Source organism: Magnolia sinica, chromosome 2, assembly GCF_029962835.1.
Source record: "Magnolia sinica isolate HGM2019 chromosome 2, MsV1, whole genome shotgun sequence".
Lineage (NCBI taxonomy): Eukaryota > Viridiplantae > Streptophyta > Magnoliopsida > Magnoliales > Magnoliaceae > Magnolia > Magnolia sinica.
The window spans coordinates 15,131,639-15,156,140 of NC_080574.1; the positions used below are offsets into that span (position 1 = coordinate 15,131,639).

At 39.9% G+C, this 24,502-nt stretch overlaps 2 protein-coding genes across 5 annotated transcripts; one reads left to right on the forward strand and one right to left on the reverse strand.

Moving 5' to 3' along the window:
* The first annotated feature begins 438 nt into the window (after positions 1 to 438).
* On the forward strand, positions 439 to 2,917 carry LOC131236289 (protein DETOXIFICATION 49-like). The gene is made up of 2 exons (XM_058233409.1): positions 439 to 1,169; positions 1,285 to 2,917. Exons 1-2 carry the CDS (start codon positions 1,059 to 1,061, stop codon positions 2,743 to 2,745), a joined length of 1,572 nt encoding a protein of 523 aa, XP_058089392.1. The 5' UTR covers positions 439 to 1,058; the 3' UTR covers positions 2,746 to 2,917.
* An 8,117-nt stretch (positions 2,918 to 11,034) lies between these two features.
* Positions 11,035 to 20,860, reverse strand: LOC131236295 (ATP-dependent RNA helicase fal1). Of its 4 annotated transcripts, none has more exons than XR_009166670.1 (8): positions 20,657 to 20,860; positions 20,436 to 20,484; positions 19,745 to 19,882; positions 17,984 to 18,217; positions 17,280 to 17,319; positions 17,102 to 17,199; positions 16,860 to 17,030; positions 11,035 to 11,490 (listed from the first exon to the last, which is right to left on the reverse strand). XR_009166670.1 is itself a non-coding variant. In XM_058233413.1 (7 exons), exons 1-7 carry the CDS (start codon positions 20,716 to 20,718, stop codon positions 17,013 to 17,015), a joined length of 639 nt encoding a protein of 212 aa, XP_058089396.1. In that variant the 5' UTR covers positions 20,719 to 20,860; the 3' UTR covers positions 16,366 to 17,012. The 4 variants fall into 4 exon arrangements, 1 of the variants encoding a protein (XP_058089396.1); XR_009166676.1 differs by having other exon boundaries at positions 11,035 to 11,540; XR_009166675.1 differs by lacking the exon at positions 11,035 to 11,490 and adding an exon at positions 16,366 to 16,790.
* Positions 20,861 to 24,502: the final 3,642 nt, after the last annotated feature.

Below are 24,502 nucleotides of genomic sequence, written 5' to 3' on the forward strand. Positions count from 1 at the left end.
AATTAGCAAAACTCCTCCCCGAATCTCACTCGTCCGTTCAAGTGGGGCACCTTTTGCTTTGGTTGGTGCAATGAACTGGGGCCCACTTCAAATCACCATCTGATCAGTCCAGTGTCAAGAGACTGCGAATTGTCCATTTCATAACGACCAATTTAGAAGGATTTGTCACTACCGTCGGATTGTCGTAGACTGTTTTGGGTGAAACTGTTGTTATGGGGCAGTTTTGATTTTCATGCAAAATGAGACCATCCATACCTGATGGCCAATTTTGATCCGACGGTGGTCACTAATCATTGAAACGTGTGGTCCACATTTATGCAGTTTCATCAAAAATAAAAGTTGGGGCATATTAGTCTAAAAAAGGTGCGCGCAGAATAGCCATGGTGCGCAGGTTATCAGAGCCCAGACTCTTAAGGACGACTGGGGACCATCAAAACAGCGTCGGTGTGATGGTTTTGGTCGCCCTAGCCTGCTGACAGCTTTCCATCTTTGGAAGTTGCAGCGCTGCCAGCAACCTTCCTCGCCGGGTGGCCACACAAACAAAAAGAAAAGGAAATAAAAAAGACTAAGCCCACAGCCGCCCTCATCACCTTATCCTACGCCCACCTTATCCTGCGCACACTCGTCGTGCGCCTAGTCGTGGGTCATGGCCATGTGGATCGAGCCCCCAACCTACACACAGAGGGAATGTTCTTAGGCTGTCGGGAATGAAGAGTCCTTGACAACTCATCCCCCTTTCCATTCATTTCAATACAACACTTTCTCTTTCTTCCTCCTCCCATTTTTTTTTTTTTTACATTTATAACCCCATCTTTCCTATAGAGAACTTGGGATGGTTTTTTTTTTTTTTTTAGGGTTGATGGGTGTATGGTTTCTGTACACATGAGTCTGTGCGTGGGTGGGGACACAACCACCAACATCTCTTATATAAGAATAAGAGAGATGATGTGATGATATATGTAACAAAAACAAAAGGAAGGAGAGAAAAAGAGAAAAAAAACCCAACATAGGAAATACCCTCTTTAGAGTTAAAGAAGGGGAAATAAAAGAAAAAGATAATGGAGAATGCTGCTACTCCACCCTCTACTCCTCTCATGATCTTTGCCATCTTGCCCATCTCAGACCATAATCCTCACCACCATTCCAAAAGGTGGCCTTCCACATCAGAGGTTGGTCTTCCTCTCTTCGAAATGACTGTTTATTTATTTGAAATTACTACAGTTACTCATTTGGGTTCTTCTGTCTTTCTCTCTCTCTCTCTCTCACTCTCTCCTTTTTCTTTAGGTGGTGGAAGAGATTCAAAATCTCTATAACATAGCTTTCCCAATGATCATCACAGGCTTGCTCTTATACGGTAAAGCTGTAATTTCAATGCTTTTCATGGGTAGATTGGGAAAGGATGTTTTAGCTGGAGGTTCTCTAGCCATTGGCTTTGCAAACATAACTGGCTACTCAGTCCTCTCCGGCCTAGCCATGGGCATGGAAGCCATCTCATCCCAAGCCTATGGAGCCGAGCAATGGTCCCTCATGGGTCACGCCCTCCAGCGGACCATCATGATCCTCCTCACGGCGTGCATCCCAATCGCTCTCTTATGGTTGAAGATCGAACCAATCCTCCTCTACTGCGGCCAAGACCGTGCGATCACAGCCGTCGCATCTACATACCTCGCCTTCTCTCTCCCTGACCTTATCTTCCAGTCATTTCTCAATCCTCTCAAGATCTACTTGAGGACCCAAAACATAACAATGCCACTGACAGTCGGCGCAGCCCTTTCACTCATCCTACACGCTCCGATCAACTACTTCCTAGTCTGCTTCTTGGGGCTCGGCATCCGTGGGATTGCACTCACGGCTGCATTCACAGATTTCAATCTGCTAGTCGCATTACTGATTTATCTGAATTGCTCCGGCCTACACAAGAAGTCATGGGGAGGTTGGTCATCGGAGTGCTTCTGCGAGTGGAAGCCGCTGCTCAACTTAGCTATTCCAAGCTGCATTTCGGTGTGTTTGGAATGGTGGTGGTATGAGCTTATGGTAATATTCTCTGGCCTTCTCTCCAATGCCACCGATGCTGTTGCAGCCATGGGTATTCTCATACAGGCTACTTCTCTAGTCTACATCTTTCCATTGGCATTGAGCCTCGCAGTCTCAACTAGGGTTGGGAATGAGCTTGGAGCGAACCGGCCTGATAAAGCCAGACTATCGATGCAAGTTTCAATCTTTTGCGCTATCTTTACAGGCCTTGTCGCAATGGTTTTTACTACTGCTTTGAGAAATGTATGGGGTCGAGCATTTACCACAGACGGTGCGATTATTTCATTGACAGCCATGGCAATGCCGATTGTTGGGCTCTGCGAGCTCGGCAACTGTCCACAGACAACAGGATGTGGAGCTCTGAGAGGAAGCGCTCGGCCGTCTCTAGGAGCAAATATAAACCTTGGATCCTTCTACGGCGTCGGCATGCCGATGGCAATGGCGATGGGCTTTGTTTTGAATTTGGGCTTGTTGGGTCTTTGGTTGGGCCTTCTTGCAGCCCAGGGGACATGTGCTTTGGTAATGATATTTCTGTTGCTGAGAACTGACTGGGGCTTGCAAGCAAAAAGAGCAAGAGAGCTAATGGGTGGTGGAGATGAAGGAGTGTACAAAGGGAATATAGAAGAAGATGTGGGGAATTCCCCTCCATATAAAATTGTGGAGAGTGAGGAGGTGGAAGCTATTATATCATTCAAGGTGCTGCAACAGTAGCACTGATTTCTTCATGTTTCTCCTTCTTTCTTTATCTTATCTTGTGTTTTTTCTTTTGTATGGCAAAGACGGCTATTCTTTTGATTTTTACTGAGAGCGATGGCAGTTTTTGACCCTTTGACTCTTATGAGTCTCAAGGGATAGGACAGATACGAAAGGACTTGTTCGTGCATGCCTTTGTATGACTCTTCTTTTTTTATTTTTTCCTTTTTCCTTCTGTTTTTTTTTTTTTTCTCTTTTTTAGGTTGGGAGTTGGGACAGGTCTTATTGTAATTTTCTAGATGTATGAAACCATTTTCGGAAGAGGAGGAAAGGTCAGGGACAATGCGAGTGCGACAGATAACGGACCACCAACGCCCACCGTCCATTTAGGGTAAGAAGGCGTTTCGGTATTTTTTTTTATTGGATCGACGGATTTCGTTTGGTTCGCCTTGTCGAGCCCGGTTGAGATGGGTCTAGCCGCCTTCTTAATGTACAAATGACCATGGGTTCAGGGCCTGTGGACCGTCCTTTCGGTGTGCCCTATTGTGGATTGGCCGCAGATAAGAGGCCACTCAAAGGAAGAATCTTAACCATTCGATCCATGTACTTTTGCTATCCATCCAATGTGGACCAACCGTTGACTAGTTTTTTTTTTTTTTTTTTCCCGCCTTCCATTAGATGGCCAGCAGCAAAGTGCAATCTCTTGAACTAGACCGATTTGATCACCATTTGAATGGTCCAGATCTTCGGATCTATCGTGGAAATGCACAGTGGTGAATAGATTAGGGATTTTTATTACATAATACCTCACTATTTCAGAATTTACAATCCAGTACCTTTTTCAAATAACTTTTCGTTGAGCTACCTCATTAATTTAGTTAAATATTTCATTCCGATACTTTCCATTAACAGCAGTTTAATTAATCAACCCAATTTAGTTAATGACCAAAATACCTTCTATTTAGCATGCCAAACGTAACTTCTGTTAACATGTTTTTCTGTTCTCTCCATGCACCCGCTTTATAGATGCGTTCTCATGCACCACACCATGAAAGTCCAGCGGGTTCAATCTGACTGACCCGTAACCAACCTAACATTGGGTTGGGCTTGGGTAGGATGTACTGGGTTGGGCTCGGGTTGAGGTCTCGTGTTGCTCTACCCAACCCGAATGCGAATGATATATAAGTTTCTTATAAACTATAATTGAGTGCAGATTGTCCGTATTGAAGGCACATGAAATTCCAATGCCATCAGATTTCATTGGTCCACGTCATTTCCGACGACTCAAGCTAACAAGATATGCCTGATTTCTCTGCCTCAAATAGATTATGTCTACACAACATGACTTTTAAAGGAGTAGTTATCCTATATTTTAACTCGCTTGTTTAGAAAAAATGAACTTTTTTCCAATAACTACATATAATTAATAAAATCATTAGTATAAAAAATAACCAAAATATTAGCATACATCTGAGGTTGGGTTGGTTAGGGTTGAGGTATAGGAACCTTGGATTGGGCTAGGGTTGAGCACCAACCCGACCCAACTCTCAGCCCTACCATGTCCTTCGTTTCTTTCTTTCTTTTTTTCTTTTTTTTTTTTTTTTTTTTCCATTGCTCCATTGCTCTCGGAGCATCGTACGTTATTTGCATCTGCTCACTTGGATAGTCCATTTGATCGATCCAAACTGTCCATTACGTCCAGAATACATTTCCTAGGCTGTCATACAAAATCATACTAATTGTATGATCCAATCCATCTTTAATTTGGCCTTATTCTCTACAGCCATCCTTTTCTAAGCCACAGATCAAATAGTTAGAATTGCCTAACAAAAGTGATTCTTTAGAATCAAATAGTTAGAATTACAGTACTCTTAACAGCACCAAAGCATCTCCACATTTCTCTTATATCCAAGCGATGCATGAGGTCGACACTAAGAGAGCAGATTCCGTGAGGTAAGCTAATTGAGTCACCAGATGGGCAAACCATTAGAGTTGAATGTGAATTTTTAGAAACTGTATGTAAGGTTCCGTTCTTGCCATTCATGCAGGGCCCACTGATTCGAGCAGCCTGATTTTCAGCAACTATCTTCAACAAAGCTTTGGATCGGAAGTCCTACTTCTCTCCATACTAGAATATGTTGGAAAATATTTCACAATAATATTAAAAACCAAAAGACAAAAATAAAATTAACACCATGCTGAATCACGCTTGTAATATGTTGTCTTTAAAGCTTAATTCCCTCCCTTCTCAAGTTATCGTTGATGGGTAACAGGAGAATTACTTTCAGGATAAAACATGCTTTTTTTAAGGTCGGCGTGCAGCAATCATGAAGGGACCTACTCAGGGACTCGGTCAATGCAGTTTAGAATTACGGCAGATTTGTTGAGTGGTCGAACTCAATGACTCAAATAATGTTTGAGTCACTCAGCAAGTTCTTGAATAAACTTAAAAAGGAAACTTATGGAGATTAGATCAGATTGAATTTATATAGCATCTAGGGTGTGGACTGTTGTCAAGCGGTCATCAATAGTTCAGAACGATTGTGAAACGTTTCTGATTGTTGACACTAAATTCTGAACGTTTCAGATCATTATATCAACAATCTAACCGTTGGATCATCAAGGGTCGTCCATTTTCGGACCATTTCGGCTGGTAAGACTACTAGTCATTCTAAAAAACAGTCGACAATTTCAGATCCACTACAGCCACATTGCTCACACCCACGCCCACGCCCACACCCAAGCCCTTGCTTGTGCCCAAGCTCAAACCCGAAAGCGAGTGGATATGTTCAAGTGTTATACACTGGAATATGCAAAACGAGCATCTCTCTCTCCATTTCTACGAGTAAAAATACTCCACACTTAAAGACTTATAAATCAAAAGTTTTCTCCCACTCTATCTAATATGAGACTAAACAAAAAAGTAACTTTTCCTTTGTTTTTTTTTTTTGCCAAATTCGTTTTGGCGGAAAACGAAATTTTTCAAAAAAGTTTATTGTTTAAACCAAAATCTCAATAATCCCCAATTAGCTTTAAAACAAATAGTAGAAAATTATGTCAGAGATAAAAGACAGCTCTTATACATAAAGAAATATATCTTTACAATTTGAATCTTTCCTTAATATAAGTATTTTAAAGTTTTATCGTAATCTCTAGTAGTCGCGGCTTTGAACTAGTTATTTCTAAATAACAAAACTGAAGATACCGGACACATAATAGCATCTACATTATATAAGTTCTCTTATATTACTCGCTTAACACTTTTAATGGCTATATACTTCACATGTTTCATGAACGATCGTAAGAGAAACTCTAAGTCTCACGAGAAGTAGCATCACTTCTACGTTCATATAGGTAAAATCATTTCAGTGTTTATATTACTATTTGAAACACTTGTCTTATAGATTGAATTTCATTAAGAGTTCGAAGACTCGACCCTCTATTTGTAACAGTCAACACTCTTCATCGTGGATGATGTTATTTACAATTTTAATGCTAAAGTTTTACACATATTAGTTATTTGTTTTTATCCATTAAACTCGAACTTTAGAGATTTTCTAATTTTAGGTTGAGTTTTCATCACTAGTAGAACTTTGGTTGAAGAATTTCAACAACATCCCTCTAGACGTTGTCCTTACTACCTCTCTTATTAAAGGTTTGGATCAGCCAAGTTATTACTTGACTTCACAAATAAGTTCGCAATGATTCTATCGTGAATCAACTACCTTACATCATCATATCTCAGACTTATGTATCTGGACTTCCCATTACATTTACCGTTATAGGCTCTCCTTAGAGTGGATTCAATCACAGTGAAGTGAAACAGTCGGTATAAGCTTCACACATAATGTGATTTCTAATAGAAAATCCCTTAGCCACTCAGCTTATTTACCAGTTGCAACCAAGGCTATGAACTCAGGCTCCATTGTCGAGTACGTAATGCATGTTTGTTTCTTGGATCCTCAAGATACAATTGCACTTCCTAAAGTGAATATCCACCCTGTTGTGGACTTGTTGTCCCCTACACTCGATATCCAACTCGCATTGGTATATCATTCCAATACAGTCGAAAACTCTTAAGTAGAATAGCACTAGTTCTTTTATTTCTTCTAGATAACTTAGAACTTATAACTTTCTAGTGTTCTACACTAAGATTACTAGTAAACCTACTCAGTTTACTTACAGCGTATTCTATATTCGGTCTTGTGCATTACATAGCATACATAAGACTACCTATAGCACTAGCATACTCTAGTTATGTAACTGCTATTCCATCGCTTTCTTTTAATTTGATACTTGGATCAAATAAGATTTTCACCTCTTTGGTTTTCAAGTTGTTAAACTTGTTCAGTATCTTCTCAATGTAATGAGACTGACACAACATATAACCTCCACCATGTTTTTTTAATTTTGATATCTAGTATAGTATCCACTTATCCAGATCCTTCATTTTGAAAAAGAATTAGAAAAACCTCTTTGTTTCAGTTACACCTTCTATTTTATTGTTGATAATTAACATGTCATCTACATATAGACATATAATCATAATATAATCATTACACGCTTTATAGTATGTGCACTTATCAGCTATTTTATGTATGAAACCATGAGATAGCACCTTTGAATCAAACTTTTCATACCACTGTTTGGGTGCTTGTTTTAATCCATACAAGGATTTAATGAGTCTATATACTTTCTTTTCATTTCCTGGTAGAACAAATTATTCTGATTCTTCCATGTATACCTCCTCATCAAGGTCACCCTTCAAAAATGTTGTATTTACATTCATTTGATAAATATGAAGATAATGTATGGATGCTAAAGTGAATAAAATCAGAATCAACACTATTCTAGCCATTGGCAAAATTGTATCAAAATAATCGATTCATTCTTTCTAACAGAATCCCTTTGGCTGCTAACCTAGCATTAAAGGTTTGTATTATACCATCAGTGTGGTATTTCTTCTTGAATACCCACTTACACCCTATAAGCTTAAAACCTGAAGGTAGGCCTACTTATTCTCATGTTTGATTTGACACAATTGAGTCTATTTCATCATTAATATCCTCTTTCCGAAAACAAAGTCTCTTGAAGTCATAGTTTTACTGAAAGTTTTAAATTCATCTTCTACAGTTAAAATCATGGATATTTTCCTAATGACCTTCTCTCTATTACCATCTAGTAGATGAAAAAAGAGACATTGAGAGTCTATTTGTTCAGGATTAAGACTCTTCTCTACTCTTATTCATTGTCTCCTATGAAGTTCGTTGAGAATTTTAACTTATTGAGTTCCCTTTATAATCTTATTAGAAGAGAATCTCAATATCTTTTTTCTCCATGGATAGCGTTCTCAAAGAACTCTACTCTACATCTCTAGATTCTAAGTCTAAGAGTCTATAGGCTTTACTGATTTGTGTATACCCTACAAAGGCGTATTTCACAGCTCTCGTTCCCAACTTGTTTCTTCTAAAGTCAGGAATTCTACAATATGCGAGAAACCCCCACACTCTAAGATATCCTAAATTTGATTTTCTTCTTTTCATATTTCATATGGAAATGACTTGGTTTTCTTAGATTGGATTCTATTGAGGACGTGGCACGCTGCTAATAGTGTTTCTCCCCATAAGCTTAATGGCAACTTTGCTTGTATTAACATTGAGTTGACAATTTCAACTAAAGCCCTATTTTTCTCTCGGCCACACCATTTTGTCGTGGTATGTAGGGTGTTGTGTATTACTGTAGTATGATGTGTTCTTCACAATAACTAGAAAATTCATTAGAAAAATATTCTCCTCATTACTGAGATTTGATTTAAAAAATTCATTTCCCCACCAAAACGATTTTGAAAATAAAAAAAACAAACAAACAAACAAAGGAAAAGTTGCTTTTTTGTTTAATCCCACGTTGGATTAAGTGAAGAAAAACTTTTGGTTTATAAGTCTTTGAGTGTAGAGCATTCTTACTTGGAGAAATGGAGAGAGATACTAGGTTTGAGTGTTCAATGCTGCGCACCGGAACACGCATGCATGCGCTTGGGCTCGGGCGTGGGCGAAGGCAGTGTGGCTGTAGTGGTCCTAGTTGGCACACTTTGCACCGTCACAAATAATGCGAGAAAGATGTGCGAAATGACCATTGGATCATTGATCTAACAATCTGAAAGGTTCAAAATTTAATGCCAGTGGTCAAAAACATTTCATAAACGTTCTGAAACATTGATGACCACAAGGCAACAATCCACAACCCGAATGCTATATAAACTCAGGTCCAGAATCATCCAGGTCCAACAAATTCAATCCAATCTGATCTCTCTAAGTGTCTTTTTAAATATATTCAAAAACTTGCTGATTGTTTGAGTCATCAAATTCGACCACTCAACAAATCTGCCAAAGTTCTGAACTATGTTAACCAAGTCCCTAATTAGGTATTTTCCTGATTGATGCACGCAAGACCTTAAAAATGGCTTGTCGTATCCTATTAGCAATTCACCTATAACCCATCAGCGATCTCAATTTACCAAGAGAAGGGGGCGAATTAAGCTTTAAGAATAGCGTATTATATAAGTTATTCAACCTGGTGTTAATTTTATTTGTCTTTCGGTTTTCAATATTATTTGTGAAATATTTTCCAACAAAATATTATCAAGTCATTTAGTTTTATACAAGTGGGGACCATCCTTAAATGATCAAAGACCATTCTCATCGGACACGAAATGCATTAACAAGTCTCACATGCTTGAATGATGGTAACATTGCTCCACTATCGAGTGGCTCGTGGGACCCACTAATTGCATCAACCTTTCATCCCATATCAGTGACTAGATATCGCCCATAGTTAGCGCCTTTGGGTTTTTAATCTGCTCCACTCATTTTCAGGACCTTTCTATTGCTGTGATTCATGTAGGGTAGCAGGCTAAGAGTAAACTGGACGGACGGTTTAAGATAAAAGATGTGAATGCAACTCTGTGCAGGGAAGGTTTCTTTCACTCACCGCACTAGATCATTTATTACTAAGCAGGCTAAGTACCCATTTTTCATTTTTCGGTAATCACTTCCTAATCATAAAGAGACCTGGAACATCTAAAAAAAATCCAAATCGTTCATCATTTGTGCCCCATTGTGTTAATTCTGTAGCCCAGAAATCATGCCGATCTGCTCATTCATGCATCTAGAAAAGAAATGAAAGGATAAAAGGAATTTACAACAGTCACATTCAACAAATACATAGTGTGCGTGATGTGGACGGTGGACCACCCTTTCCTTGGTCAAGGATACTTTCACTGTGAGTTCCTCTTGATGAATGTGTCTGATCTCCATCTTCATCATGCATGTTTTTTTAATTTTGTATTCTTCACCGTCCAATAACTCCAAAGGGAATTTTCATCATTAATTAAAAATTAACTAATTACTCTAAGAGAAGGTACTATAATGAAAAATAGTTAAATTAATCAGATAGCTTAATGAAAAGCAATTTAAAAAAGGCACCAGAACGAAAATCCTGAAATAATTAGGAATTAAATCCCAATTGAGTACCACAAATGATGCCCGCTGAATTTCCGACTTTGGTTATAGACAAGGACATCTAGTCATTTTGCACACTCTCAGATTCAAACAATTACAAAACCCGATTTCATTTTGCATGAATGGAGACTCACTAATCCCATTACATGGATGATCTAAACCATACATCTGATCAGCACTAGTGTGGATGGGACAAAAAAATTACACTTGGCTGATAACCCTGACCATCAACTGGAGTGTGGACATTGATTTTCAGCCATCCAGGATCACTTCTATCAATCAATTGTCGGAAGCATCCATTCATTCATTTTGGCATCCTGGATCATGGCCCATCCACAGTGGCACGGAAAAGATGAAGATTCCAATCAGCACGCCACCTCTCCATGCGGGCCCAACAGGGCAATGTTTCCATTCTTGTTGATCCATCAATAAGAAGAATGGCTTATTAAAAATAAATGTGAGCAAATCAGAATGAAATTTCTGGCAGGTTGTAAACTTAACTTGGCTGTAGAGAGAAGAATGCAGCATTCTCAAAATCATCCAACCCAATCTGATATTGACAAACATGAAAGCAAGGCTCTCTCAATCCAAACCCTGCCTTTCCATATGGGTATCTGTCGTAGTCTTAGAACTTGCCAACTCAACTCAAAACATCGGTTGACTCGGCTGAGTTTTTCATAGACTCGTCGACTCTACTCGCTGTCAAAAGAAATGGGGAAGATTTTACCAATTTTAACCTGCAACCTCACTACAAGCACAAATGTTTTTAACTGCTAGGCCATGCACTATGTTATTGTCTGCTTCTGCTAATTTATATAGATAACTAGATTATAAACATTTATTACAAACCAAGATATTTTAAATGTAATTATTAAATCAAATCGAATCAAGACTCAAACAAGTCCCTGAGTCGACCTGGCCTGACTGGACAACAAGTTGAGTCTTTTCAGGTTTTTGAGCCACGTATTCATACAGATCTGATAAACTATTCAGGAGATTGACCTCCACCTGGTACTATTTACAAACAGGTTTTGTCTTGTAGTTACCGTAGTGAGAAAAGGATGTGGGAAGCAACATATAAACATCCAATTTTTCAAAAATTCTATAGTTTGCTAGACGCTTGAACCGGATGCAGAAAATGGAAGTTAATCATGCAATGGTAAGTATCAGATAACTTGAGAAGGAGAAATGCATGTTCTGTGACTTTGTTCTTGTAGATGGTGATCTGGATGATCCAGCTTATGATCTGGGATGAGGCAAGAGTAATGACAAATTCACTTCAGCAGTGCTTATCATCTGTCCATATCAAGCGATGAGGACACTGGGCAAAACGGGATCATAGTCCAGGAAAAAGAAAGATCTAATCTAACAGGAGCATGGAGGACAGAAGACATGATGAAGAATTTAAAGTGCACTTAATAGGTTCATTTAAAAGGAAGCACAATGACCCTACAAATCCAGGAGTTTTCAATCCCAACCCCAAAAATTTCGGATCAGACATGGTTTACTCCATACACAATGACCCTGCAACAATGTTTGGTCCGCAGAATTACGATGTGTTGAATTGCATCTGGTGGGATATCGATTCCATCTAGCATTTGGAATCAATGGGAAGGATTGAATTAATCCAAGTATTTGACCTCCCAATCCCAACAGGAGACGGCGTGATTTTTGGTGGATTTAGAAATCCACTACATCTGTGGACCCCATGTTGATGCATGTCTTTTATCCACACCGTCCATCCAGATCCACCCTTTACACATGACACTCGACTTGCATATGAATACAATCGACGAGCATCATGTGTGAAATTTGGTCCATTGATTACAATTCCAATGTGCACCAAATCTTGGTTTCACATAATACAGTGTTTTTCCCAAAGGAAGATTTCGATCCCAAACAACGGATTTGATGGTCAGAATACCATGGTATTTCCAGACAAGTACTGCAGGAGTAATCGTTGTGTTAATACCACCTAATCCCGCATTCCAAACAGACCCTAAATGAGTTGATGCTCTGTAGCAGTTTTGAGGTTGCATTTGGATGTGCAAAGAGAATCAAATTTCATCATTTAGTTTAATGAAGAGGAAATGTCAAAAACCAATGATGCTTCCAAAGATGAGTTGGTACTCAAATCAACTTGAAAGCACTATGATTGCAATGAAGCAAACTCTCAAAATAAATACAAAGGAAATCAAACTACAAGTTGGTCATTTTAACTTCGATGGGCAAATAATAATACAAGTCACTATGATACACCCTGAATATCCTGGGAGATCAAGAGCTAGGATTGACCTTTTCCATTACTGCACTTGAAAGGTGGTGGAGAATTTCAAACCAATAATGCTGTGCTTTAAGGACAAAATAGACCAATAATTCCAATATGATAATTACTTTCCTTTTTTATTCATGAATATATATTTTATTTAGAAAGGTATATAAAAAAATCCGAGCATTGGTAGTATATACATGAAAGACCGTTTAAACTTGAAAAATCTAACAATGACTCCCCTCTGGTCCCTACTAAACCCCAATGATTAGTCTATTGACAGTTTCTCTCCCATCTCCCACTCTAACTTATCTACACTCCCTCGCTAAACCTGGCAACTGCAGCTCACCCACAAGGTGACTCACAATGCGCACTAGGTCCTGACAACCCAAAATAGTTGTCGCTTCATGGTTGTCAGTCATCACCATCTGTCCCATTCACGGCCTGTTTTTGTATTTCTATCGATTTGTTTTTCACCATGCAAAGCGTGATCGTTCAGTTGTTCATGGCCTGGTTCCACAGAGTGATGGAAATTGACTTATACAACTTCCAAGGGAAAGGGATTTCACAACTTCCATCAGCACAATGGATCTTGTTATCTCCCAACTTGGACACAAACCATCTTTCCACCAACATTATAGGTTATCTTGTTATTGAGTTAACGAAGTCCCTTAAATGTTCTACTGCCTTATTTCCAACCCCTTGTATATCATTTAGCCATAGGAGAGCATGTGCTCTTGCTCTTAAGAGAGTAACTATGGATTTGCAGCATAGACACAATGGTAATCCAAATGTAGAAGGGAGGAAACTTTTGGATCAAATAGTGGGGACCAGGTGGAGCTACCCACATGGCATCAGATGTTTTGGGTGCTTCTCTGTCTGTGGCCCACAACACAGCCAACCAGAACACTTAAATAATAATAATAATAATAAATCAGTCTCTCTCCATATTTCTTTTATAATTTGTACATCTAATGATTGATCTCTTTTAGGCCTTTTTCCCCGTGTGTCTAACAAACCATGTCCCGAAAATGCTGCTTCAAGGGGATTCCCATCCCAAAACACTTGTTTGCACCTATCATAGTTTTCAATATCAGTATTATATCGGCCAATATTGCCGTATCATATCCGTATCGGCCTAATACGATACGCAATACAGGACCAAATTGACTTAACCTTAAAAAAGGGCAGTATCAGCCTTTATAATATGGCTGATATGGGGCGTATCAGAATCAGTATGTGTCCAATAAGGATGGATACAAGCTAATACACCCATAAAGGCCCAATTTTGATTTTATTTTTTTTCAAAATTCCACTCATATTTTCTCTTCGGTTTTCATTTAAACCATGGCGTTTTCTCTTTCTTTTCTTTTTTTTCATTTAAACCATGGATGAAGCTTAGAAAGTCATTTTAGGCTAGATATAGACCCATTTTTGGATCAAAACAAATGATTTAGGTGGGATTCGACAAATCGAAGCAAAGTAAACCATTACGGGAAAATCAGAAAGAATGATAAACCTTCACTTTCTTTTTTATGTTTTCATCTTCTTTTTATTGTATTTCAATGTAATGGGCCCAAAATCACCAAATCATACTTGACTTGTGTTCAATTAGGGCCCATTTTAGATTTAGGTGACTTTCAACAAGTCAAACTGACAGAACATTTTTTATCAAAAAATGGTCTGATACACCATTATATGCATGTCCAGAAAAAAATAATAATAATGATGGATTCTTGAATATTTCATTTTTCTCTTTTTTTTACCTGATATTCTCTTTAATTATTTGGCTTAAAAAATAAATAACCAATACAGGCTGATATCGATACGCGGCGCCCATATCGTATCATTTTTTTTTGCTAGGCTGATGCGCCCCCAAATACCGATATTCAGAGCCATAGCACCTACAGCAGGCCCATAAGTCAAGTACACACCCAGAGCATCTGATCCTCAATTTAGCATCCAACCCTCAACTCATACTGACTAGAGTCAGAGCTGTCCTCTCTGCTATCTGACACAGCTAATTAGGGAGAACCTCATCATAACCTGCTTAATCTATGATGCTACCTGCCGCAAACTGCAACTCATTCGCCCACCCCATTGGAACCAATACTGACTGTTTCAATTTCCCAGACCCTGATGCAGTGGATGATCTAGATAATTTGCAGCTTGCAGGGTAACACCCATCATAGCCGTCCCTGCAACTCAATACAGATGTCGATAGTCCCACACAGCATAATGCAAACTAATAACATTCTAACCTGCTTGATTTATGTCATTGTCGACACCCCCTCCTAAGACCATTGTCACTGCTTAGCCTCAAAAGAGTCTTTGCACCATAAGCTACCACCTAACACCAAGCTCTCCTTACTCAACGCCATTTGAATATGAGGAAGTGTAGGAGGGTAACCCACGCTCATCCTAGTTTGATTCCAGGCCAACGTCGAAACCTCATCTGTACCATGTTCCTATCCAACATCGATCTGCCTAGAAAAAAGAGGAAAATGAGCATTCTTGGCACCTGGCAGTAATGTGAAAGATCCAAAAAGAATTCAGTCACCCCTTCTAAGTGCTTGAACAAGTGGAAATTCAGAGCACGACGCTCCAATGGAACCAAATCCTACTCTAACAGCATTGAGCGCTGTGTACTTTTCCTCAACCCAAAGCTCACCAAAAAGTTTGAGATACCAAAAACCTAAAAAATAAAACACAACCGAAAGCTCACCCACACTTTCTAATACTTATTTCTGATGCAACTCTTCCCAATAGGATTCAAATTGTATGCCTTGCATTGACACCAGTCCGGAATGAAGTCATGGGACTGACAACCCAAAATACCCGTGGACCACTACTTTAATCCATTGGGCATCAGTCTAATGCATATCATTGAAGAAAAATAGGGTGGGTGTGAAAGATGTTCTCTTAGGAAGAAATATTATCACAGAATAGGATAGCAGAGTTTTATGCTAAAGAATCTTATTAAGGTTTGAAAGAAATATTTCAGAAAACCCCCGAAGTAACAAATCCTTGTTTCTCAACATTGTTATTCATAAAGGGTAATCAATAAGCTTACTTAACACAGTGTTGCACTTCTAAGTTGGTCTATTTCTAACGCAGGGTTATTTTTACACCGGGCTCGAGTGGGGTTGTCTATGGTAAGCAGGGGCACACTCGGGGTGGGTGGCTCATGTGAGGCAGTTCCCATGTGATTTGGGGCCCACGAGAGGGGTTCGGCCGTAGTCCTAACTCATGAGATGTGGGGCCTGGGCTATAAGATAAAGAGATTGATTCGCCATGCTCTAACAGTTCGAGCTTTTAGAGCAAGTGGTTAATTGTCCTACATCAAAGTGGTATCAAAGCAGGAGGTCTCGTGTTCGAGACTCCTCACCGAGGGTGATTAATGCAGGGGCATTTTCACACCAGGCTCAAGTGGGGTTGCTTGTGGGATGCAGGGGTACACTCGGGGCGGGCGGCCTATGTGAGGTGGTACCCATGTGATTTGGGGCCCATGAGAGGGGTTCGGCTGAGGTCCTAACCCATGAGATGTGGGGACTGGGCTATGAGATAAAGGGATATTGGACAGTCAAATGAAGTATGGTTGACTCCATTTATTCCCATAGATGTCTATAGAATGGTTAAGATCGTCTGATTAATGTGATTTGGGCTATGGCCCATCCAAGATAATGCATACCTAATGAATGGTTTGGATCTTGTACACATTCATTTGGATCTCACACAAGTTTGACATGTGTATGAAAAGCAAGACACTGATAAGTTGCAAAACAAGTTGGGAAAAAAAAGGACTAGTGCTCAGAGCCCATTAAAATGATCCCATCAAGCCATACAAGTGTATGAACAATTTGACCAAGAATATCATAATTATAGGGATGTCGATATAGCTACAACATGTGAACTGCTTCAACTTATCAGAGCAAAAACAACCAATAAATAGCCACTATGATCAACCAGCACAAACTGAAATTTGATAAAATGAGACACTAGAATCAAATTTATAAGTATCTTGTCGGTTATAAAATCATCAGCAGCATAAATATCTAGGGAGTTGGAAGAAACTACACTGATCATAAACCAGCAGCAACAACAGGACCGACCAGCCATTCTAACATGCAAAAGGGGAGATCATGCTTTGAGTCACAGTTACTTCAGGGAAACATAACTATTACTATCTTTCCTTGGATGGTTTCCATGATTATTCCACTGCGTCTTCATCACGATAAAGGGTTCTGACCATTTTTGGAAAATCAGCAGCCCTTTGCCTGTAAATAGGACCAGGAACTTACGAGTGCATGCATATTTATCAAACAAAATGAGGGGAAAAAACTTACAAGTGCATGTATAGCTGTCAGAGAAGATAAAATCAATAATATCAGCAGGTATGTTTCCAATCAGTGGAGTGCATGTGACATCCCTGCCCCTGGTAATCAGGTGAATGCAAATGTGGCCTCAAGGCAACTGGATATCTCCTCTGCATGTGATCTTCACAAAATCTCAGAAATCTGCATAAAAGCAACCATATAAGCTTGTCAACTCTGTAGATGATGTAGCATAAGGTAAACGATGCACTCACATTTATGGGCATCTCTGCAATTACAAGGCCACTGCCTTCTTCAATGCCTTTCAAGGTCACCACTTCACCTCCAACAACCATGTTCATCACAATCCCATCTGCACATATTTATAGCTCCATAAAATAAGGCACAAGGCCATGAATATGAAGTACTTGTTAATGCGTAGAAAAATGAAACCTGCTGCTAAACAAGTTGAGATCCGCCTCAAGTACATTTCCTGTGAGCATCAGCAAAATCAAGAAATCTAATCAGATGCGTAATTTGAAAGAAGATTGAAGTGGAAAATAGTATTTTTAAAAAGGCATCATATTTATTGTTTTTCCATAACTTGAAGAAAACGATGACAATAATCTTCTGATGCAACAGTAATACATTATATATATTTATCACCCCCTTCATTTTTATTTTTTATTTTTGGGAGCATGGATATTGAAAGCTTGTCATAGATTTTAAGATTTTCATCCTTGAAAGGTGCTTTAGAGAAGATGCTTGCTAACTCTTCTTCTGAAGGAATCTAAAATGGATTAATTCTTTATTCCTAACCTTTTCTCTCACAAAGTAGTACACCTCAACAGGTTTTCATTATTAGAGCACATAAGTTTCCTCCTGGAGTGACACATCACAAAGTACTATGACTGTCTTACTGAAAGATTATTTGTCAAAATAATGCTGAGATATAACAGTTCTTTTATCTACAATATTTTGGCTGCAGCTTGACCCATGGAGCTTTCCTTAAATTTAGCACTTGATCTAGCGATTAAGCTTTGCTCATTGCTGCTAGAGTAACTAAGCCCCACAAGTATGCAATATCCATACATGCAGAAATGATGTCTTAATGAGAGAACAAAATCTGTACATCAGTTCCTAGAAAACTTATGCACCTTCTTTGTTGGTAATTCATAATTTATCAAGATGCGAGCAGAGATAGGCGCCTCTCCTGCTGCAAGAACAGGCAGGCAGGCATCTGTCACAACAATCATATGTGACTTAGGCTCTTGGTTTCCAGTTTCATATTCATCCTCAGGGTGAACAGTAATATTTTGGTTCCACTCTAGGGTCGCCTGACGGAACTTCTCTAGTATAGATGCACGTTCAGCTTCTGCCAGGTCACTATACTGCAATGATAGAAAATGAACAATCTGTTACATAACCAAATCCCAAATTGCTAGAGCAAGAATACACTAAAACATGTAGGAAACATGAGTGCCATGCATCACATGGGTAAGCATTGAAATTGATAATTCTAACAGCAAAGGAATTTTATTATACGTCTTCTCGACATAATGAATGGAAAGGGGAAAACCATCATCAGTGTCATCGGCTTGTCCTACTCAAGCACTTTGGGGTCGGCTTTTAATTCTCATGGTAGTTTGGACAAGCTTGACAGCAGAATGCCAAGTTGACATCTACCCTCCCCTATCCAGATTGGGGGGAGGCAGGTGCAAATGCTACCAGGCAGAATTAGGGGAGAAACTTTTCCATGCTCCTAGACCACTATAAGCTATGGTGCTCCTAGTTGCAAGGGGTCAAATGGACAGTTCAATCAATCAATTTGGACTTTTACATTAAGGCTATACTTCCCAAACACCAACTAATAGAGATGAGATGATACAAGCCATAAATTCATTTTGCTAGTTTACCACAAGACATGCCAACCCCAAATAGCTGGGACAAGGTTATGACAATGACGATCTTTTGACATGAAAGACCTAAATATGTTTGGCCCGCAGTATGGTTTGTCTAGCAACATACAAAACAACCAAAGGCAGCCACATGAAAAACCTCCAAAAGAAGATCACCTCACTAAAAAGCATTCTTGATATCCATCTTGAGGAAGCCAAGTATGGACATCAGCAATAACAATTGGAAAAGAAACAGGGATTAGGTTTGCTAGAAGCACAAACGTCTCATGATAATAAGTAGCCAACTGCAACAAAAGGGAATCATGCAAGTAAGATGGAGAAGGGTCTCACAGCACGCATACCAATGGGTCACAGTATAACTGATGTGGGCCATTCATCAGGAGGGGCCTACTGTGAACATGCCCAGACTCAAAAATCAATGCGGTCCACCCATCAGTTGGGCCACAGGTGTATGTTGAACATGGACTGTTGGTAATTTTTTGTAAACTGCCCATGTTTCCATGAAAGTAGATGTGCATCCCCAGCTGATGTTTGGGCTGGCTCAATTCTCATCACAGGGCATGTTCGCTATGGTCCCCACCTGGCCCAAATGTTGGATATGTGTGCCATGTGAGCTGTGTTGCTGATGCCCCTTCTCCAGAAAAGATAACATGCAGGTGAGTCCCACTAACAGGGTTCCTGAATCAAAGGCACAACAGGAATTGACATTTTCACCTCTTAAACTGTTAGTTCCACCACATGAAAGTATATTAATCATTCTTGAAATTGTAAAGGCGGACATTGAAAGCTTGATCTGACCAAATTACCCCCTGTAGAGGTGGAAATATCAATCATTGGGAACCAAAATAACACTCCCCTTATCAAAACTGGGAATGTGTGTTTTACCAATGTGCACAAATTTTCAGTTCCATTTGCAAGAAGCTGTTATTTTGTAGCATAAGCAGGTATTTTCCTCACTCGATGTTACCAAATGATTGCAGAAAGAAAGCGTTCAACTACCAGGGAGGTCAAGGAAATGTAGGGAAGGTTGGCAATGGTGCTGCAGACAGCATCGAGTTCGTCGCGTGAGCTGCAGCAGAGCACAATTGGCAGAGAGGGACGCCGGCCTGCCACTCCTAAGAGATCCACCAATGTCTCCTGCACATATATACATAGTTAAAAATGAAAACGAGGAGAATTTGAACAGGAGGAATTATAGGGTCCTGATGCATTGTAACTTGCATGGTAGCCCCAATGCACTGTCCTTACAAGTTGGGTCCATATTTTGCGCAATCTGGACCATTGATCTCATATGCTTAAGGTCAATGGGGGATTCCAAAAAAGAACTCCTAGATCAGAGGTTCCTAACCCTTTCCATGAGTGGTTAAACGTCGATGGACACGTCAATGGTCCAGAAAAGGGTTCTGAGGATTAGACGGTTAGATCTTCTAATATGGAAGAGTTTTTAGGAAATCCCCATCCGCAGCGGGTCCCGCACGATCAAAGGCCGGGATCACCAAACCATGGACCTCACTTTGATGTTCTGGACACATCAATATTCCTTGAGTGTCAGGGGCGCCGAGTTTAAAGCCGACTCCAAGCCGGTCTCGAGAGCCAATCTGTAATTCGTCTTCGAACAGAAATCGGAAATTGGAAGGCACTGACGGAGGAAGTTAGATATAGAGAGAGTGTGAGAGAGATAGATACATGCCATCTTGAATTGGAGTCTGTCCACAGCGACGTAGTAATGTCGAGCGGAGCTGCAAGTTATAGAGAAATGAAGAATTAGGGTTTTCAAAGTTCGGCTGTTATTGTTGTTGTCGTCGTTTGTGTCTTTGTCATCGTTGTTGTGCTTGTGGTATGAGAGAAGGGACATTGAGAGAAACAGAGAGAAAAAGGGAGAAAGATGTGAGTGAAAGTGCCTAGAAATACCTGAAATGGGAAGAAGAGAGAGATTGAGACGGAGATGGGGATTCGACGGTATCGATGGCCATCTAACGGAGATTGTTGGAGGATTTTTCTTTCTCTGGTTTGGGTTTTTGCTTCCTTGTAACGGTTGGGGTTTTAGAGCGCGGCGAGTGTTTGTACTTCGTCCGTTGCAGTGTTTAGGCCCCTGGGCTTCGTGGTCTTGGGAAACGGTGAGAAGGATTCGGATTCGGTAATGACCGCTTCAGTACCAGAGCGGTGTTGTTCGGCGTTGGAAAAGCTCTGTGGGCCCCACCATGATGAATGTGTTTTATTCATGCTGTCCATCCAATTTTCCAGTTCTTTTTAGTGCATGAGCAGAAAAATGAGGCAGATCCATATCTCAGGTGGAATACACCACAAGGAAACAGTGATGATTTAACGTCTACCATTAAAAACTTATTGGGGGAGGGGGGCTAAAAGTTTTTTTGTCAAGCTGATTGATATTTGTATTTTCCCTTCATCTAAGTCTGTGTGACTTAATGAACATTTTGGATGGCAAATAAACATTACAGTGGGCCCTAGAAAGTTTTTAATGGTAGGATCACTACTATTTCATGTGGTGTGGTCGACCTGAGATTTAGACCTACCTCATTTTTGGGATTATACCCTCAAATGAGCTGAAAAAATTGATGGACGGAGTGGATAAAACATATACATCATGGTGGGACCCAAAGAACCGACCAGTACTGAGATTTGTGTACGGGAGGAGTCACTACCGAATCCCAGTCCGAGAGGGATATCAGAGCCAATCATCACGTGCGCCGCTATGTATATCAAATCTGTGCGATTCGACTAACTTCTCTTAACCGTTACATCGTTTTGACAATCTGTAGCCTACTTGATGAATGGTATTTGCCTGATCTTTCAGATGAATCCCCTGATAGAGGTTCCCATACCACGAAATCGCCTGGATGCGTGAGGTGACCGCACCGCTGTGAAATTGCGGTTATCGTGTTACCTCAACCTTACATGAGGCCCAACCCAACATGGACGATGGGAGCCATTACCTGCAGTGAGCTTGCGGTAACAGACCACTGTATGTCCGTTGGCAGGGGTGGCAACAGGTCAGTTTCGGGCCAGTCTGGCCGTCGTGTCAGCCCCCAGCCCAACTCATCCACTAAACGCGGCAAGAAGAATTCAGAGCCCAAACCCATCCCACGGCCCATTATCCTGTGGCCAAACTTGAGCCACTTCAAATTCATTAAGCCCAAGTCGAATTGGGTCAGGCTCAACCAAACCAGCTCCGACCTAACTTAGGTACAACCCGCAGTTGACCTCTGGGCTGACCCAATTCATTGCCATCCTTACCCATTGTGAACGCGATAAGAAGACTTCCATGTATTCCCTTCCACAGCTGAGTTTACCATAACAACGGTCTGGATCACTGTACAGTGTTCCTTGGGGTCCAACACCAAGCACGGTGCAGCTTTTATAGGCCAAGGGGAGTTGCTATTTGGGAGTCAGGATTGGTACTGGAGAAACCAGGCGTGTTGCCAATCCATGTCTCACCTAGTCATGATCCAAACAATATCATCCTTTACACCAAACCTTAAGCAGCCCATGTCAACAAATGAGAGGCTGCCATGTGTTGGCATACTGACATGAAACATGAGAGAGAAACATGCTTGTGCCAGGGAAAGAGCCTATGCCTCAATGACACATAACTTACCAAAAAGAGCTGATACGAGTTGTAGGGCAGTAATCTCTCGCAAGGCGCGTGACTGACGTGTGCAATATACATGTGACTCCTAACATGTTAAGAAGGTTTCTAAAAGATCTACCATTGTCAGGTTCTTCCAACATGTGCAGGGCATGGGCATGCCCGTCTCAAATCAACTCAAAAGGAAAAAAAAAAATTCAAATGGCATCCGCGACTCCTTCGGAGACTGCAAGGAAAGCCATATGAAAATATAAGGATTTCAAATCCTAATAGGATATGGCCACTATGCAATTGAGAGATTCATGCGAAAGTAACAGGGACTTAATTGTGACCACCGCCTCTCAAATGCTTATAAAAGCAATACTCGAAGCAAAGCTTCGTGCCTTTGCTAACACAAATCAATCAACCATTATAACTTTATACTACCCTTTTATCTGTCTTCTATGGATGTTTATTTAATTTAGCTTATTAGCTTACTTTCTTCACTTTTGTCTAGCCATGTTGCAGTAACTTCGGTGCCAATAGTTTAGCTTGGTTGTATTATATTCTAGTAGATCGCTGCAGTATATACTTAAGAGTAAATTAAATATCCACTATCTAGTTGTCTAATCACTTATATTATCGAGTCCTTATTCATTTTTAGTCACATGCTACTAACTTTATACCACGATTGCCATGATTGTCTGATAATTTCAATGGTCGTTTAGTTATCACAAGTTGACATAGGCATTTTATTTTTCCCTTGCTTAGTTTATTTTCTATCCACCGATTGTACTACTTTAACATTCCAATTAATAATATATAATAAAAAACAGTGATTTAGCCTTATTTTTAATCCCACCTAATTTTTATTACATTACCAAGAAACTTAACATGCTATTACTATTGAAATAGAAGCCCTTGATTCTAAAACAAGAGTATCTATTTAGAAGGATTAATCCTCTCCTTTTGAAATTTGCATGATCATTGTAGCAATTCAATTGGTTGCTAAACAGTCAAGTTAACCTTCACAGATCTAGTTCTAATTTAGCTAGTAATTGATACCGAGGTCATAAGCGTTCAATCAATTTAAATCAAATACAACTCTAGCACTATCGACGCTACATCTAATCACACGCATTTAACTGAATATTGGTCGTTTGTAACACATGTGGCCACACATCTAGATTGAACAACAACACTCTTGTACTCATGGGCCCTAACACATGCACAACATGTCTCACCGGATCTACTGTTAATGGTCAAGATCACACAATCATATTATAAACTATCATAATAACCATAAAGTTCATGATTCAAGGAGTTTGTCATGTGAGGAAGGCCTCAAAACCGTTAGTGGCATAAGCTGCAAATGCCATACCATGCATTCTTTAGGCTGAATACACTCTAAACATGCGTGGATTAAAATTATTATTGGCACAAGTCACATATATATAAAAGAAACATGCAGTTGCCAAAAAAAAAAAAAAAATCATAAATCCAAATTCAATTGTAGATGCCTGGCTCGCTTCGGAGAGTGTAGTGTACTGCTCCAACTGCGAACACTACCTAATGGGGGCGAAGGTCTCTAATACATGTGCCATCTGATGTGGGAGCAAGGCTAGGTTGGGCTCTATCAAAATCATATAAAAACTTTCAAGATTTTGCCGCAAGCATTAGTTAAACCAAAGTCCTTTCGCCTTCCAGTGCATCTAACTTGCACCAATCTTATAAAGCTTGCTTTAAATTTATGTGATATCTACTATATATACATTTGTTACATTAGCTCGTATTAAAACATCATATCAAAATTAAGAAAACCGTAGACTTGAGTAAACCATAATAAATAAAATAGTAATATGGATCACTTGCCATTTTCTTCTCTTTCCTTCTTTCTATCACATCATTCGGTAGCCAAACATTTTCATCCAGTTTAAGGTATTTTACCTCTCCCTTAGAATTTATCTCCCATTTCCTCTCTCTATCCCATCACGTCACTGCCATAATTCAAGTATTAAATAAAACCAAACAAGGGGCAACCTTCCGTCACTCGCTAGGGCCATATTCCATGGCCCACTTATTTTCATCCACGTCAAGACAATGCTTATAAAATGGGCTCATCATGATAGAATCATTCGTTAAGGCTGGCGCAGTGCAATACTCATCCATTG

What these genes read in the sequence shown, in the direction of transcription:
- LOC131236295 (XM_058233413.1), bottom strand. Translation starts at nt 20,718, where the DNA reads ATGGCCATCGATACCGTCGAATCCCCATCTCCGTCTCAATCTCTCTCT. An exon ending in ATGAATTACCAACAAAGAAG is followed by an intron (nt 17,320 to 17,983) that starts GTGCATAAGTTT and finishes TGATGCTCACAG; the next exon opens with GAAATGTACTTGAGGCGGAT. An exon ending in CTCAACTTGTTTAGCAGCAG is followed by an intron (nt 17,200 to 17,279) that starts GTTTCATTTTTC and finishes AAATATGTGCAG; the next exon opens with ATGGGATTGTGATGAACATG.
- LOC131236289 (XM_058233409.1), top strand. Translation starts at nt 1,059, where the DNA reads ATGGAGAATGCTGCTACTCCACCCTCTACTCCTCTCATGATCTTTGCC. An exon ending in GGTGGCCTTCCACATCAGAG is followed by an intron (nt 1,170 to 1,284) that starts GTTGGTCTTCCT and finishes CTTTTTCTTTAG; the next exon opens with GTGGTGGAAGAGATTCAAAA.